The sequence below is a fragment of the Bos indicus x Bos taurus genome, chromosome 6 (assembly GCF_003369695.1).
Source record: "Bos indicus x Bos taurus breed Angus x Brahman F1 hybrid chromosome 6, Bos_hybrid_MaternalHap_v2.0, whole genome shotgun sequence".
NCBI lineage: Eukaryota > Metazoa > Chordata > Mammalia > Artiodactyla > Bovidae > Bos > Bos indicus x Bos taurus.
The window spans coordinates 66319132-66335971 of NC_040081.1; the positions used below are offsets into that span (position 1 = coordinate 66319132).

At 38.8% G+C, this 16840-nt stretch overlaps 1 protein-coding gene across 4 annotated transcripts in view; it reads left to right on the forward strand.

Annotated features, from left to right (window-relative positions):
• ATP10D (ATPase phospholipid transporting 10D (putative)) overlaps positions 1 to 16840 on the forward strand; it is a 145805-nt gene that overhangs the window by 69293 nt on the left and 59672 nt on the right. For all 4 annotated transcript variants that reach the window (XM_027544421.1, XM_027544422.1, XM_027544424.1 and 1 more), the window contains 4 exons: positions 5415 to 5521; positions 5808 to 5939; positions 6324 to 6451; positions 6571 to 6823. In XM_027544421.1, coding sequence (XP_027400222.1) covers positions 5415 to 5521; positions 5808 to 5939; positions 6324 to 6451; positions 6571 to 6823 — 620 coding nt within the window. The remainder of the gene's footprint in view (positions 1 to 5414; positions 5522 to 5807; positions 5940 to 6323; positions 6452 to 6570; positions 6824 to 16840) is intronic.

Here is a 16840-nt window from a genome sequence, read left to right on the forward strand (position 1 = left end):
ATCTGCGTGAAAAGATGCAAGTTAAAGCCTTAGGAGTGTAACTCCTCAATTAAAAGGACTGACTATACTAACTTTTCACAAGAATGTAGAGAAACTAGAATATGCATATACTGCTGGTGGGAATGGAAAAAGCACGATCACTTTAGAAAATAGTTTGGAAATTTCCTTTAAAAATTAAATACACACCTACTTTATGATCTGGTTATTCTACTCCTAAGTAGTTACTCAAGGGAAAACATTTATCCGTATACTAACGTGGACACTAACGTTCAGAGCTGCTTTATTTGTAATAGCCCCAAATATTCCATCAACTGGTAAATGGATAAACAAATGATAGAGCCATACAATGAGTACGACTCTGCAGTGAAGAGGAATTCACTAGTGATATATGCAGCAACATGGATGCATCTCAAAATAATGTTGAGTGGAAGAAGCCAGACAAAAAAGAATATATACTATATGATTTGACTTATATAATTTCTCAAAAAAGAAAGCTAACTCATAGTGATAGCAAGCAGATAGTGGGTGCCTGGGAGAGGGAGGAGAGGAAGAAAAGATTACAGAAACACATAAGGAAACCTTAGGAAGCAATGGATTTGTTCATTTTTCTAATTGTGATGTTTTCACAAAGGAAACGTCAAAACATCAAATTTTGCACTTTAAATGTGTACAGTATATGTATTTACTGTATGATTCTTGTTATTCTTCAATCAAGTTGTTTAAAATTTTAGAGAATTGTCAAAATGGAAGTTTAGAACATAATGGTAGCATCTTTAAGTAGCATCTGATACAGATGGGTGTTGGTGCAGGGACAGGAAGCTATGCAGTGGGAAAAGGGAAAGGATTTAGTCCAGATAAAGAGATAATGCCAGACTTAAACCATCAAAAATAAGATACCAGGCAGACAACTAAATACAACTAAATACAGAGAATTACTGACGTTCTCGGTTGAGGGACCAATACAGGAAATAACATAGGGGCCTGAGACCACAGTGCCTTTGTGGAGTCCTAAGTGGTTTAAGTATGTCTGGAGGGTCGGTGAGCTATATAGAAGATCATAGAGAGGCGAGATGATGAAGGGAAGTTAGCAGATTCTCCTGCCATCAGAAACATGCTCATAAGTTTAAGAAGAATCATTTCTAGTATTATTTTCTCAACTGCTGACTATTTATACATTTCCTGTTGTAATTGGAAGATTTAGAGGTTGTCATTTTTTCTGACCTGTACTTCAACACCTGAGGTCCGGGTCAAAAAATACCTTAGAGTCCAGTTTGTACAGCCCCTCACTGGGAACGCTGACTCCCCTGACAAGCTCAGACTAGATTCTGGCACAATTCTGGACAGAAAAGAACAGAACTTTAGTCTCTTTCTGTGTGGTCTGGAATATAGTACTCTGCACAGAATCTGAGTCAGAGCATGCATATTTAGTAGAGTCAGCCCAGGTGGATACAGTAATTTTTTTTTTCTTTTTTTTTAGTGTCATCCGTGCTATTGGCCTGTAGTTTTCTTTTTTTGTGATGTCTTTGTCTGGCTTTGGTATCAGGGTGATGTGGCCTCGTAGAGTGAGTTTGGAAGTGTTCCTTCCTCTGCAATTTTTGGAAAGAGTTTTAGAAGGATAGTCATTAGCTCTTCTTTAAATGTTTGATAGAATTCTCCTGTGAAGCTGTCTGGTCCTGGGCTTTTGTTTTTTGGGAGATTTTTGATCACAGCTTCCATTTCAGTGCTTGTAATTGGGTGGTTCATAATTTCTATTTCTTCCTGGTTCAGTCTTGGAATATTGGAACTTTCCTGAGAATCTGTCCAGGTTATCCATTTTCTTGCCATATGGTTGTTCATAATAGTCTCTTATAATCCTTTGTATTTCTTCATTATCTGTTGTAACCTCTCCTTTTTCATTTCTAATTTTGTTGATTTGATCCTTCTCTCTTTTTTTCTTGATGAGTCTGGCTAGAGGCTTGTCAATTTTATTTTCTCAAAGAACCAGCTTTTAGTTTTATTAATCTTTACTATTGTTTCTTTCATTTTCTTTTTCATTTATTTCTGCTTGGATCTTTATGATTTCTTTCCTTCTACTAATTTTGTTTTTGTTTTTGTTCTTCTTTTTCCAGTTGTTTTAGGTTTTAGGTGTAAAATTAAGTTGTCTATTTGTTTCTCTTGTTTCTTGAGGTAGGATTGTATTGCTATAAACTTCCCTTTAGAACTGCTTTTGCTGAATCCCATAGGTTTTGAGTTATCGTGTTTTCATTATCATTTATTTCTAGAAATTTTTTGATTTCCCTTTTGATTTCTTCAGTAACCTGTTTGTTATTTAGAAATGTGTTGTTTAATCTTAATGTGTTTGTGTTTCTTACAGTTTTTTTCTTGTAATTGATATCTAGTCTCATAGCATTGTGGTCAGAGAAGATGATACAGTAATTTTTTGTGAAATAGTTTTTATCTGCTGAACTAGATCCTTACATTTTTCCTGCTGTGTGGCCTATTTTCTAAAATTAACAGAAATTGAGATGTTCAGGCTCACTCTCTATATTATTGATGGCTTCTATGATCATCTTACTCTCAGGAAGCACTGACTTTTCCCTATTTGTGCCCAAGTTGTATGCTGAATATCAGATTTCTATCATAATAACTATACTATCGTTATTATACTTAGACATTTCTATATGAATCACCTCCTGTTAAACCACAGAGGCCAAGACTATCTAAGTTTGTTTTTCTGTTCTTGGCATTCAGGTGGGTGTGCTGGCCATATAGTACATCTTGAATGGATGAAGGCTGTAATCAGACAGTCCATGTCTTGCACAGAATCTGAAGGTCCCATATCATACGTGCCAAATACACACTCACCGAGTACAGGATGTTTAGAGTTTGGAGCCAGTACAATCAAAATAAAAGTTGGGCTTTAATGTAAAGGTGGTAAACTAGAGTGATGTAAGGGTGAAAAATGAGGATCCCCAAAAATTTTAATACACTAAGAAATTTTGTAACTGATGCTTTTGTATATTATATCTGTTCCTGTAAATGTTCTAGGAATAATAAATGCTATGTTGTTGTGGAGCCTAATCAAGCCTGGGATACATGCCTGAGAATGCTACATGGGAATGTAAATATTGGGATTAATTTCCTCATCTGTAAATCCAGGAAGTATTGATAGAATTAGGTTAAACCCAAGGACACTGCTGGTTCTGACTATGACCCCATGGGTCTCTCTTTCTGCATAAACCCATATATATGAAGGAATGTAAACACATACCTCTTAAAAGAAAATACGTTGCAAGTTAGAGGAGTAAAATGACAAAGCAGATTTGTCTGTTTTCCTCCTCATTTGAAGAGTAGGAAAGCTCTTCAAACTTCTCTTGAAGAGCTTTCTTTTTTCTTTTCCTTGCAAGATAACATGGATAGCAGATATAATGACAATTTCCCTATATATAAAGTGTAATGAACACCATGGGCCCTCACTCAGTTTTAGCTATTTTATACTTTGCCAACTTTGTTTCAATTATCCTCCCAGTTCCTTCTCTATATGCCCCTACATCACATCATTTCACTGTAAATACTTCAGTATGAATATACAACAGAAAAAAGCTTTATAGAAAAATAGTCATAGCATCATTATAACATTTAAGTAAATTAAGAACAATTTCTTGGTAGTATCTAATACCTAGTCTTTGTTTTAGTCAGTTCACTCACTCAGTCGTGTCTGACTCTTTACAACCCCATGAATTGCAGCACGCCAGGCAATGGCACCACACTCCAGTACTTTGCCTGGAAAATCCCATGGATGGAGGAGCCTGGTACGTTGCAGTCCATGGGGTCGCTAAGAGTTGGACACGACTGAGCGACTTCACTTTCACTTTTCACTTTCATGCATTGGAGAAGGAAATGGCCACCCACTCCAGTGTTCTTGCCTGGAGAATCCCAGGGATGGGGGAGCCTGGTGGCTGCCATCCCTGGGGTCACACAGAGTCAGACACGACTGAAGTGACTTAGCAGCAGCAGGCCTCCCTGTCCATCACCAACTTCCAGAGTTCACTCAAACTCATGTGCATCGAGTCGGTGATGCCATCCAGCCATCTCATCCTCTGTCATCCCCTTCTCCTCCTGCCCCCAGTCCCTCCCAGCATCAAGGTCTTTTCCAGTGAGTCAACTCTTTGCATGAGGTGGCCAAAGTATTGGAGTTTCAGCTTTAGCATCAGTCCTTCCAATGAACACACAGGACTGATCTCCTTTAGGATGGACTGGTTGGATCTCTTTGCAGTCCAAGGGACTCTAAAGAGTCTTCTCCAATACCACAGTTCAAAAGCATCAATTCTTTGGCGCTCAGCTTTCTTCACAGTCCAACTCTCACATCCATACATGGCCACTGGAAAAACCATAGCCTTGACTAGACCGACCTTTGTTGGCAAAGTAATATCTCTTTGTTTAAATTTCTCCAATTATCTCAAAATTTTTTTATAGTTAATATATTCTAACCAGGATCAAAACAAAGGTGTACATGTTGCATTTAGTTGATATGTCTCTAAATTTCCCCTCCCATTCCCTCTTCCACCACTTCTGCTCCCCTCCCCCTACCCCCCCACATGACACTTGTTAAATAGACCAGATCATTTTGCCTGCAGAGGTTACCCCTGCAGATTTCATAGATTTGGCCAACTTCATCCTTGGGTGATGGTTAACATGTTTTTCTGGCCTTGTTTCCTGAAAACTCTTCACAGACATTTAGAATCTGATGAAAGAAATACTGTCTAGAAAATGGCAGATGTATATGAATGTACATACATAGACGCACACAGGGAAATACTGTATCCAGTTTCAAAGGCTTCACAGATCCCCTGATGCCACAGACCCCTGTGTGATTCATTCTCATAGAAGCTTGATTAGATTCCCAGGGGGGTGAGCAGTTTCTGTCCCTAAACTTCTGGAGGCCTTGATGTCCTGTAGTTATGTTAAGATTGGTATTGTTAGCCTTACCCTTTCATTATAAAGTTCCCCACCAGCCTTCTACCTAATGATTTTAGTAGCCACTTACTATTATTGCCCAAGAATAGTCCTTGATTTCACCAGGGCCGAGATAGTAAATTTCTAATTCCATTAAGAACTTTTCCCTCATCAGCTATTAAGTTACTCCCAAATACAGTTTCTACTACAGAAAATAGTTTTCTTATTTGGATTATCTTTTAGTTTTTGTAGTACTAATAGTTAGTAAACAATGAATGATAGAAAACAGTGTTAGAAACCAGTTGTGTCTTTTTTCCCAAAGTGGGAAATAACTAGATCAAGTACATCCAGATTTGAAACTTTTCCTGTGAACTGCTTAACTTTATACTCAATCAAGAAAACTCAAAATTCATAGTGTTTATTTTTCCATTCCCATTTTTGCTATTTAAAAATAAATCTATATGCTGTCTTTTTTATAGAGAACATTCCAACAAAGAACGCGTGGGTCTCAGTAAAGAGAATTTATTGCTTAGAGGATGCACCATTAGAAACACAGAGGCTGTCATGGGCATTGTGGTTTATGCAGGTTTGTTACCCTTCTGACTTTTGACCATCTCCTCTGTGCTTTTCTGCAAGTTAACATTTTCCACTTATTCAAATGCAATCTCTAGCAGCAGAAAGGAAATTTTGTCTTGATAATCTTATTCATTGGTCTCTGTTTTTCTAAATGGATCACAAATGGAAACTAAATTTAACAAAGTGTATTACATAACTACTTTTCATTAAATTGTCTGCCAGAGAGACTTTAAAATACGATATTTGCTACTTGGCTTTAATTTCCACATTTTCTGAATATTTTGTTACCCATGTAGGCCATGAAACCAAAGCAATGCTGAACAACAGCGGACCAAGATATAAGCGCAGCAAATTAGAAAGAAGAGCAAATACAGATGTCCTCTGGTGTGTCCTACTTTTGGTTGTAATGTGTTTAACTGGTGCATTGGGTAGGTAGAATTTGATTATTTGCTGACATCTTTCCCTCAAGATATTCATTTTAAAGTATTATATTTTCAAAATGATATTTATGAATTTAAGTTTGACTCCAGTAAGTGGGGGTGGTTATTGGCCAATAATTATTTTCTTCACATCTTCATCTCAAAAGCATTAATATTGATTACATGTGGCCACAGTAATAAAGGGACCTGGGAAGAGATGTAAAGAGAGAGAGAGGCAGGAGAACATGTAGTCTTTTGAATTTGAATTTGTTTCTCAAACAGCTAGTGTTCTACCAAAATAAATACTGTCATCTCTCTTTCTTTAGAAATAAAGTTTTATATTTGCATAATATATACATAGCATCCTTTTGATGTCTGTGCATTTTTTGAAAGGTCATGGAATCTGGTTGAGCAGATATGAAAACATACCCTTTTTTAACATCCCTGAGCCAGATGGACATAGCTTATCACCAGTGTTGGCAGGTTTCTATATGTTTTGGACCATGATCATTTTGTTACAGGTAATTTCTATTGAGCTCATCATACAATTTTAAAATCTTTCCTACTTATCTAGCTCTGTATGGCTTTTCATCCTTTCTTTTCTCCCTTTAACGTTTTTAAATTGTTTGGTTCTTCTTAGGTCTTGATTCCCATTTCTCTCTATGTTTCCATTGAAATTGTGAAGCTTGGACAGATATATTTTATTCAAAGTGATGTGGATTTCTACAATGAGAAAATGGGTTCTACTGTTCAGTGCCGAGCCCTGAACATCACTGAGGATCTTGGACAGATTCAGTACCTCTTTTCTGATAAAACAGGAACCCTCACTGAGAATAAGATGGTTTTTCGAAGATGTAGTGTGGCAGGCTTTGATTACTGCCATGAAGAAAATGGTGAGTGTTGAGTTTCTGTGAAAATCACCCTTGAGGTTTGTCTTTTTTGCATCCACTTAACAGTTCAGTAATTCTGGCACAGAAGTTCAATATTTAATCATTGTGTACTTAATTTGTCCAGGTGCTCATGGAGTTTCATTGTTGTCTCTTTAGAAGTTAGTAGGTCAAAAGTTAGTCGAGAGTTGGTGGGTTAAAGTCAAGGCTCTGCCTCCGTGATTTTTTTTTTTTTTTTTTGACCATGGTTTCTCTGAAAGGAAAGGAAATTGCTAGCAATTGTAGAAGGTTTGGGGTTAGATATGGTGTCAGTGATACTGCATTATAGATATTCTTGAGAATCTCATGAAACTCTATGGACCATTTGTGTATTAGTCACTCAGTTGTGTCCAACTCTTTGTGACCCCATGGACTGTAGCCTGCCAGGCTCCTCTGTCCATGGGATTCTCCAGGCAAGAATACTGGAGTGGGTTGCCATTCCCTTCTTCCTATGGACCATATCCCTTTAAAAAAAATTTTTTTTAATAGTTCCAAAGAGACGACAGTCTTCCCTTACCCCATCACTCAGCCCATAAGTAACCGTTGGTCCCTGGCTAAGAATACCTATTTTAAGAAGAAATAAGATAAGTAGATAAGAGGAAGTAAATATATAAATTGCAAGTTTTCTTTTAAGAATTAAACTTCATTCATTTTATTATTTACAAAAGTAAATATACTCTTATAAAAATAATTCTGAGAAGTGTCCAAAACAGATTAACCTAGAGGTGAACCACTGTTAATAATTTGAATATATAACCATCCATTTCTTTATGTATATTCTTATATATGTGAAAATAAATGTTTGCACATTTCTTTTGTAAGTTAAGTAATAATATTATTTTGGAACTTGCTTATTTTATTCCTCAATATCTCATGGGCTTTTTTCTAAGTCAGTTCATGAGTTAACATGAAATTTATAGTATCGCATTGTATGTGATCAAGCTTAGTTAGCTATTATAGCAGTGTGTGTGTGTGTGTGTGTGTGTGTGTGTGTGTGTAAGTCTATGCAGTTGTGTCTGACTCTTTGTGATCCCATGGACTGTAGCCCTCCAGGCTCCTCTGTCCATGGGATTCTCCAGGCAAGAGTACTCATGTGGGTTGCCATGCCCTCCTCCAGGGGATCTTCCCAACCCAAGGACTGAACCTGTGTCTTTTATGTTTCCTGCATTGGCAGGCAGGTGCACTCAGTTGGTAATGATCCACCTGCAATACAGAAAAAGGGTTCGATCCCTGGATTGGGAAGATCCCCTGGAGAAAGGAAAGGCTACCCACTCCAATATTCTGGCCTGGAGAATTCCATGGACTGTATTATATCGTCCATGGGGTCACAAAGAGCTAGGCGCAACTGAGCGACTTTCACTTTCTTTACCACTAGTGCCATCTGGGAAGCCCGTTATAATAGTACTTGCAATTAACATCACTTATTCATTCAACAAGTATTTTGTGAGCTTCTAACATGTGACATGAGTTTCTGATGTAGCTTACAGTATAAGGCAAGAAGATAGACAAGATATAATGTTCAAAATAAAATTCATCATGCAATATCCATTTCTGTACACATATCTAAAGTTGGTTTTGCTAGATCCAGAAGTATGCACATATAGAATTTTTATAGATCCCACAAAATTTATCTCTAAAGCATTGTGCTAATTTACATTCTCATAACCCAGAAGAATAATATCTATTTTTCATACCCAACCATAATGGGATGAAGCTATTCTTTTTAATTTGTGAGTTTTGTAGATGCAGTTAGCGTTTCATTGTCTTAATTTTTCTATGATTAGCAATGAGATACTAACTTTTTATGTTTTTAGCCATTTGAATTTCCTTGACAAAATCTATTTTACACGTCTTCCTATTTTACGAATGAGTTTTTCTTATTCTTAGTAATCTGTAGGAGGATTTTATCTATTAAGGCAGGGTTGGTGTTCAGCTTGTATGTCCCTGTCTAGGTTGTCTCTGGCCAGTGTCCATTTTCATTTGTGCACTTGTACTGAACCTTTGTTCAATAATTTGAATTATTTGGAAAACAATAATTTGAATACCAATGGTGACATAATTCTTTTCTTCTACATGTGGCAAATACTTCTCTGGTTTGTTATTTATCACTGTATTAGTTTTCTATTGCCACATAACAAGTTACCACAAATTTGATGGCTTCAAATAACATATACTGTCTTATAGCTTCTGTGGGTCAGGAATATGGGTCCAGGTAGCTATGTCCTCCCTGAGTCTCTCACCAGGCTGAAATCTGGGGGTTGGCTGGGGCTGTGATCTTACCTGAGGTTCAGGGTCCTCTTCTTAGTTCCCCAGTTTTGGAAATGTCAGAGTCTTGAGGTTGTAGGACTGTGGCCCTTGCTTTCTTGCTGGCTGTCAACTTGGGTCTGTTCTGAGTTCATGGAGATAGCCCATCATTCCTTGCCCTTTGACCTCTCCACAGCATGGCAGTCGCTTCTTCAAGGCAACCAGCAGAACCTTTGGTTTTGAATCTCTCTGACCTCAGGGATGTTCTGACACCTCTTTGTACCTGATGAGGTCATATCACTCTGACTGGACCACTAGTAACATTTTAGTGCTTTTCTTTTGAGTATTTTTTCCTGTAAACATTAATATATGTTTTTTAAACAAAGTGACATCACAGTGTGCTTTGACTTTTATAACCATTTGTCTCGAGACTTCATCATGATTGCCTTTCCATTCTCTTCTTATTTTTCTAATGGTTATGCTGTATCGCAGTGTAATAATTGCCACAATTTATGTAACGGATCAACCATCAGTTTAGCTTATCAACAGTCATTTGCTGTAGTAAACAGTACTGCAGTGAACATCACTGGAGTTAAACCCCTATGTCCATTTGTGAGATTAGTCTTTTCCAAAATTATCTGATTATAAATTCCTATTTTGGGGAAGTATCTTCTAGCAGTCATGTTTCACAAAATATATGGTTGGAAACACTATTATTTTTTGTATTTGTGGGATTTTAATTTTGTAGCATCTAGGAGAGCTGACCTCTTGCCCTGTCCCTCAATATATATAGTGCTGCCCAATGAGTACTTTTCTTCTGTAGCCCCTTGTGCAGGGAAGATGCTAAGTGACTGAGAATCAAATGCTACCAGGACTGAACTGTAATTGGTAAGATACCTGTCTGTGAACCAAGGAGTGTTACACCACCTCTGGGAGGTGTTGACATTGCCTGTCCACACGTTTCTACCATATATACATTCATAGCTCTTAATCTCTTGTCTGTGAAAGTGAAAGTCGTTCAGTTGTGTCTGACTCTTTGTGACCCCATGGACTATACAGTCCATGGAATTCTCCAGGCCAGAATACTAGAGTGGGTAGCCATTCCCTTCTCCAAAGGATCTTCCCAACCCAGGGATTGAACCCAGGTCTCCCACATTGCAGGCAGATTCTTTCCCAGCTGAGCCACAAGGGAAGCCCAAGAATACTGGAGTGGGTAGCCTATCCCTTCTCCAGGGGATCTTCCCAACCCAGGAATCAAACTGGGGTCTCCTGCATTGCAGATGGATTCTTTACCAACTGAGCTATCAGGGAAGTGCTCAAGAGACAAGTCTCGGCTTAAAAACAAGCATATGCATACAAACACACACCATCCTCCCTCTCTCTCTCTCTCTCTCTCAGTGCTAAAGGGGATAATGATACAGGCTAGTTTTCCTCAGAACTTAACCCTGAGGCCTTATATTCACTGAAATGAAAATCAGTTAAGCCTTCAGGATTTTCTGTCAAAAGAATTGCCTATGAGGTATTCCCATTGAAAATGTTACTGCTGCGAAGTAACCCTTTACTCTTATTAAGTAAGAGCAAGTACTCTTAGTTCTTGCAGTTGAACTGAATACATTTGATGACACCATTTCTTGTTCTAAAACCTTTCAACTTATAAATTTGGTTCATGGACTAAGCATCAGCAACACCCAGGTATATCTTAGAAATGCAGAGTCTTGGGCCCCTCTTTAAAGTTTCAATTAAAATCTTCATGTAACAATACATCAGGTGACTTATATGGATATTAAAATTTTTTAAACTCCCTTAAAAGATTACTGAAAAAGAATGTTAATAATAAACATTTTATTTTAGAATGGTTTTAGACTTACAGAAAAGTTATAAAGATACTGTGCATTCCAGTATGCTCCTCCTGACCACTTTCCCTTGTCTTAACATTTTACATTAGTCTTAAGATACATTAGTCACAAATAATGAACCTATATTGATACTTCATTGATAACTAAAATCCAGACTTTATCGGGACTTCCTTTTTACCAAGGGTCTTTTTGATCTCAGACCCTGTCCAGGATACCACGTAACACTTAAGTCATCATTTAGGTGGCTCTAGATTTTGAGTTTCTTGGCCTTTCCTTTTTTGGGTGACTGCTCAGATGGTAAAGAATCTGCCTGCAGTGCAGGAGACCTGGGTTCAAACCCTGGGTCAGGAAGATCCCCTGGAAAAAGGAATAACTACCCACTCCAGTACTCTTGCCTTAGAGAATTTCATGGACAGAGGAGCCTGGCGGGTTACAGTCCAGGGGGTCGCAAAGAGTCGGACACGACTAAGTGACTAACGCTTTCACTTTACTTTTCACTTCAAGAGTTCTGAGGGGCACTCTTTAGGGATTTTGTAGGGTGGCCCTCAATTTGGGTATGTCCGCACAGTGCCTTTATGATGAAGCTTGTAAATCTGATGGATGTAGTGGCAGCCTTTAGTGGTTTCTAAAAACAAGGATTTTGGAATCAAGCCTCCTAAACCTGACTCCCATCTTCACTGCCAGCAAGCTGTGTGACTCTGGGCAAGTGATATAATTTCTCTGGGCTATGATAAAAAACGATTGGTGATATTAATAGTATCTACTTCATGGGGATGATTAAGAGGATAAGAGAAAGTAAATTATGAAAAAGCAGTTGGAGACTTCCCTGGTGGTCCAGTAACTAAGACTCTGCACTCCCAATGCCGGGGACCCAGCTTCAATCCCTGGTCAAGGGAGCTAGATCCCACATGCTGAAACTGAAAGATCCCATGTGCTGCAACTAAGACCTCAGTTCAGTCGCTAAGTCGTGTCCGACTCTTCGAGACCACATGAATCGCAGCACGCCAGGCCTCCCTGTCCATCACCAACTCCCAAAGTTCACTCAGACTCATGTCCATCGAGTCAGTGATGCCATCCAGCCATCTCATCCTCTCTTGTCCCCTTCTCCTCCTGCCCCCAATCCCTCCCAGCATCAGAGTCTTTTCCAATGAGTCAACTCTTCGCATGAGGTGGCCAAAGTACTGGAGTTTCGGCTTCAGCATCATTCCCTCCAAAGAAATCCCAGGGCTGAACTCCTTCAGAATGGACTGGTTGGATCTCCTTGCAGTCCAGGGGACTCTCAAGAGTCTTCTCCAACACCACAGTTCAAAAGCATCAATTCTTCGGCGCTCAGCCTTCTTCACAGTCCAACTCTCACATCCATACATGACCACAGGAAAAACCATAGCCTTGACTAGATGGACCTCTGTTGGCAAAGTAATGTCTCTGCTTTTGAATATGCTATCTAGGTTGGTCATAACTTTCCTTCCAAGGAGTAAGCGTCTTTTAATTTCATGGCTGCAGTCACCATCTGCAGTGATTTTGGAGCCTAAAAAAATAAAGTCTGACACTGTTTCCACTGTTTCCCCATCTATTTGCCATGAAGTGGTGGGACCAGATGCCATGATCTTCGTTTTCTGAATGTTGAGCTTTAAGCCAATTTTTTCACTCTCCACTTTCAATTTCATCAAGAGGCTTTTTAGTTCCTCTTCACTTTCTGCCATAAGGGTGGTGTCATCTGCATATCTGCTGCTGCTGCTGCCGCATTGCTTCAGTCGTGTCCGACTCTGTGCGACCCCATAGACGGCAGCCTACCAGGCTTCCCGTCCCTGGGATTCTCCAGGCAAGAACACTGGAGTGGGTTGCCATTTCCTTCTCCAATGCAGGAAAGCGAAAAGTGAAAGTGAAGTCGCTCAGTCGTGTCTGACTCTAGCCACCCCATGAACTGCAGCCTACCAGGCTCCTCCGTACATGGGATTTTTTAGGCAAAAGTACTGGAGTGGGGTGCCATTGCCTTCTCCATGCATATCTGAGGTTATTGATATTTCTCCCGGCAATCTTGATTCCAGCTTGTGTTTCTTCCAGTCCAGCGTTTCTCATGATGTACTCTGCATAGAAGTTAAATAAGCAGGGTGATAATATACAGCCTTGACATACTCCTTTTCCTATTTGGAACCAGTCTGTTGTTCCATGTCCAGTTCGAACTGTTGCTTCCTGACCTGCATACAGATTTCTCAAGAGGCAGGTCAGGTGCTTTGGTATTCCCATCTCTTTCAGAATTTTCCACAGTTTATTGTGATCCACGCAGTCAAAGGCTTTGGCATAGTCAATAAAGCAGAAATAGATGTTTTTCTGGAACTCTCTTGTTTTTTTCATGATCCAGCAGATGTTGGCAATTTGATCTCTGATTCCTCTGCCTTTTCTAAAACCAGCTTGAACATCAGGAAGTTCACGGTTCACATATTGCTGAAGCCTGGCTTGGAGAATTTTGAGCATTACTTTACTAGCATGTGAGATGAGTGCACAGCCAAATAAGTAAATATATTTTTTAAAAGGCACGTAGAGCATAGCACAGAATAAATTCTTTATAAATACTAGTTGCTAGTATTGTTGTCGTACCTGGAGGAGGAAATGGCAACCCACTCCAGAATTCTTGCCTGGAAAATTCCATGGACAGAGGAGCCTGGCGGGATGTAGTCCATAGGGTCACAAAGAGCCACATATGACTGAGTGACCGAGCACATTGTTGTCGTGTCAAAGTAGGACATAGGCTTGTCTCTTGAGAAGCTCATGGTTCAATGTGGGAGGGACACCTGGAAACATAAAAATACCTTTTTAAGTGTCGTAGGTTTAAAGTCAGCGTTGCCTTTCTATATTGTTTTGATTTTTCAGCAGTCAGTTTTGGAGGTGGATTTGCACTGATCAAGGTTTGGGGCTTTGAAGATATTGGCCTAGAAATTCTTGGAATGCTGGAAATATGAGGAATTAGAATAAAAGGCTTTGTGTCAAGGCTGTGTGGATGATACAGTTGAAAGAAACTCAGCTGAGTGTGTTGTTTACAAGCAGGTGAAAGTTGGAATGCTGGAAATGTTTGTGTAGTTAGTTCATAGCAAAATGTTCAGTGGAGGATATGGGGATGATATAGTTGAAAGAAGTTTATCTGAGTGTCCTGTGCTTTTCAACCTTGTGTTTGGCCCTTTGGAGAGCAAGTTGAAAAGTGTGATAAATGTTTTGTTCCATAGGCTAATGCTCACTTCTTCCAGATATCGCATAAATGTAAATAATAGGTCGTGAAAGGTTACTGGATGTTTGAACAGGAGCATTGGAAGAGAAAAGAGATTAGGATTAAATAAGAGAGAAATAAAGTAGTTAATGTAGCATCTAACATAGTACCTACCTTGAGACAAAGGAAACATTACAGACTTTGTATATTTTCTCTTACCAGCTGGAAGGCAAGAATTCTCTTGCCACTTTGAGGTATTCATGGAACTTTTCAAGTCTACTTTAGGAGACATAAAAAAGTCTTGATGATCATTTGGATGGATTTTATTTATCAGTATAATAATAAACCTTTGCTTCTCATGCTCAATTAAAAAAAAAAATTCAGAGTCTAAAAGTATGGCTCTTAGTAGCTTTGTTTTGTGAATCACATTGTAACTTTACTGGTCTATTTATTTCTCATCGCTTCCCACAAATGATTAAAGATTGAGTTACTCCATGTCTTTTCTTATTTCACTCTTACGGTTTTATCAGTCCCTTTTGAGCAAGTTCATCCTAGAGGAACAGCTCAGCTATCTGGCTCTATACTAATTCCACAGTTCCTTGATGAATACTTTCCCTACTGATGACTATGAGAAATTCCTAAAGTATAACCTTCATGTTTATATATGTTGTATATTATTTTAATTATTTAAAAATGGTATCACATTGTCAATATGTAAATTTTTTTAGCTACTCAAGCATTTATCAACCTAGCACTATTGACATTTTGGGCTGGATGACTTTGTCTTAATGGGGAATTGTTTAAGATACTTAGAAGCATTCTTGGCCTTTGCCCACTGCATGGCATAGCACTCCCCCAAAGATGTAATAGCCAACTTGTGAACAGGCATTGCCAAATGTTTGCTAGGGGATAAATTTGACCCTCCTTCAGAATCACTGAGCTAACCTCTTGTATACAAGTAACTATGTGCGATACTGTGCTGTGCTGTGCTAAGCCAGTATACAAGTAACTATGTGCGATACTGTGCTGTGCTGTGCTAAGCCATTTAAGTTGTGTGTGACTCCTTGCAGCCCTATGGACTGTAGTCTGCCAGACTCCCCTGTCCATGTGATTCTTCAGGCAAGATTACTGGAGTGGGTTGCCATGACCTCCTCCAGGGGATCTTCCCAACTCAGGGATCAAAACCCACCTCTCTTATGTCTCCTGCATTGGCAGGTGGGTTCTTTACCACTTGTGCCACCTGGGAGGCCCTATAAGTAACCGCTAAGGACATATAGCAGATACTTGTCTGACTTTGATTGGCTCATGATTGGAGTCATGAAGACTCAAATTCAGATCCCAGCTCTACCCACTCTGAACTGTTTACTGTCTTAGTCTCCTTAGCTGCAAAGTGGAACAGTGATCATTTCTAGCCAATAACATTTTTTTTTAAAGATAAAATATATATAGATACAGCTATATGCAATTGTTTATATAAAGGACCTAGCACAGCATGTACAATCACAGGCAGTGGTCCTGGCAAGGTGGCCAAGGGTCAGCAAAGAAAGCTAGGGGAAGTGTGAAAAAGGAAGGGAAAATAATAACAATAAAAAATTTAAAAAAATAAAGGACCTAGCAAGATGCTTGATGAAAAGGAAGTACTCAGTAAGTGCTAATGCTCTATCCTACAGTGGATTTTCCCTTGACGCTAGGCATGTTATTCATACGTCTATTCATACCCTTATTCATTATTCATATTAATATTTAAACTACAAAACATGGACTCAGTGAAATCAAGCAGGGAATATTGACCATTTTAATTTTTTGGCTGTATTTAATAACAGTATAGCATGAAGACTCACAGCACTGGCTGTGGAATTTAAACTGGAGTTTAATAGAACTGTATCACTCTCATGAGATGGGGAAACTTACTTTAATTTTTATTTCTTTATTTATAAAATGAAGGTATTGATAATATCTACCTCAGAAGGTTGTTACAGGGATTAAATGAGACAAATGGCTGGCACATAGTAACATTTAGCAGTACGTCTAAGCTATAAAGTGGTACCAGTGAGTGGGATGAAGCAGAGGTCTTCAGTGAGGAACTGGGACTGAGGTAAGTAGAAAGGAGGAGAATGGCTGTCTTGAGCTAAGGCATGGGTAAGAATGGAGAACCTCAGGGTATTTGGGATGCAATAAATATATCTGTTTTTGAAGTTCAGAGGACATATAGGGAAATAGTCTGTATTTTTTTAGGCAGAGAATATAATAAACTTACAGAACTGCAGAATTGGAAAGGATCTTGAAGTCATTGAGTCCAAATCATTCATTCTTCCAGTAAGAAAACAGAGGCCTAGAAAGTGATTTGCTGGAAGCCACTTTTTGAAAGAGTTAGTCCTAGAACACAGAATCGCCATGTTGCCTCTTAGTTTCTCCTTGTCCTTAAAAAACATAGACAAAAGCTGTTAAAATAAATAGAATATGCAGATGCTCTTTGTTTTATAAATTGACTTCCTGAAAGCCATACCTATTCAGTAGCTAGAATTGGCATGAATACTTCAGATAACTAGCAGTCCAAACAAGCATGTAGTTTTTGATTGTCTACTCTCTATTCCAGACACTGGACATAATGATAAACAAGACAGACAAGGCCCCTCCTCTCATAGAACTTCTGTTGGAGAAAATTATCACAAGTTAGTTAAT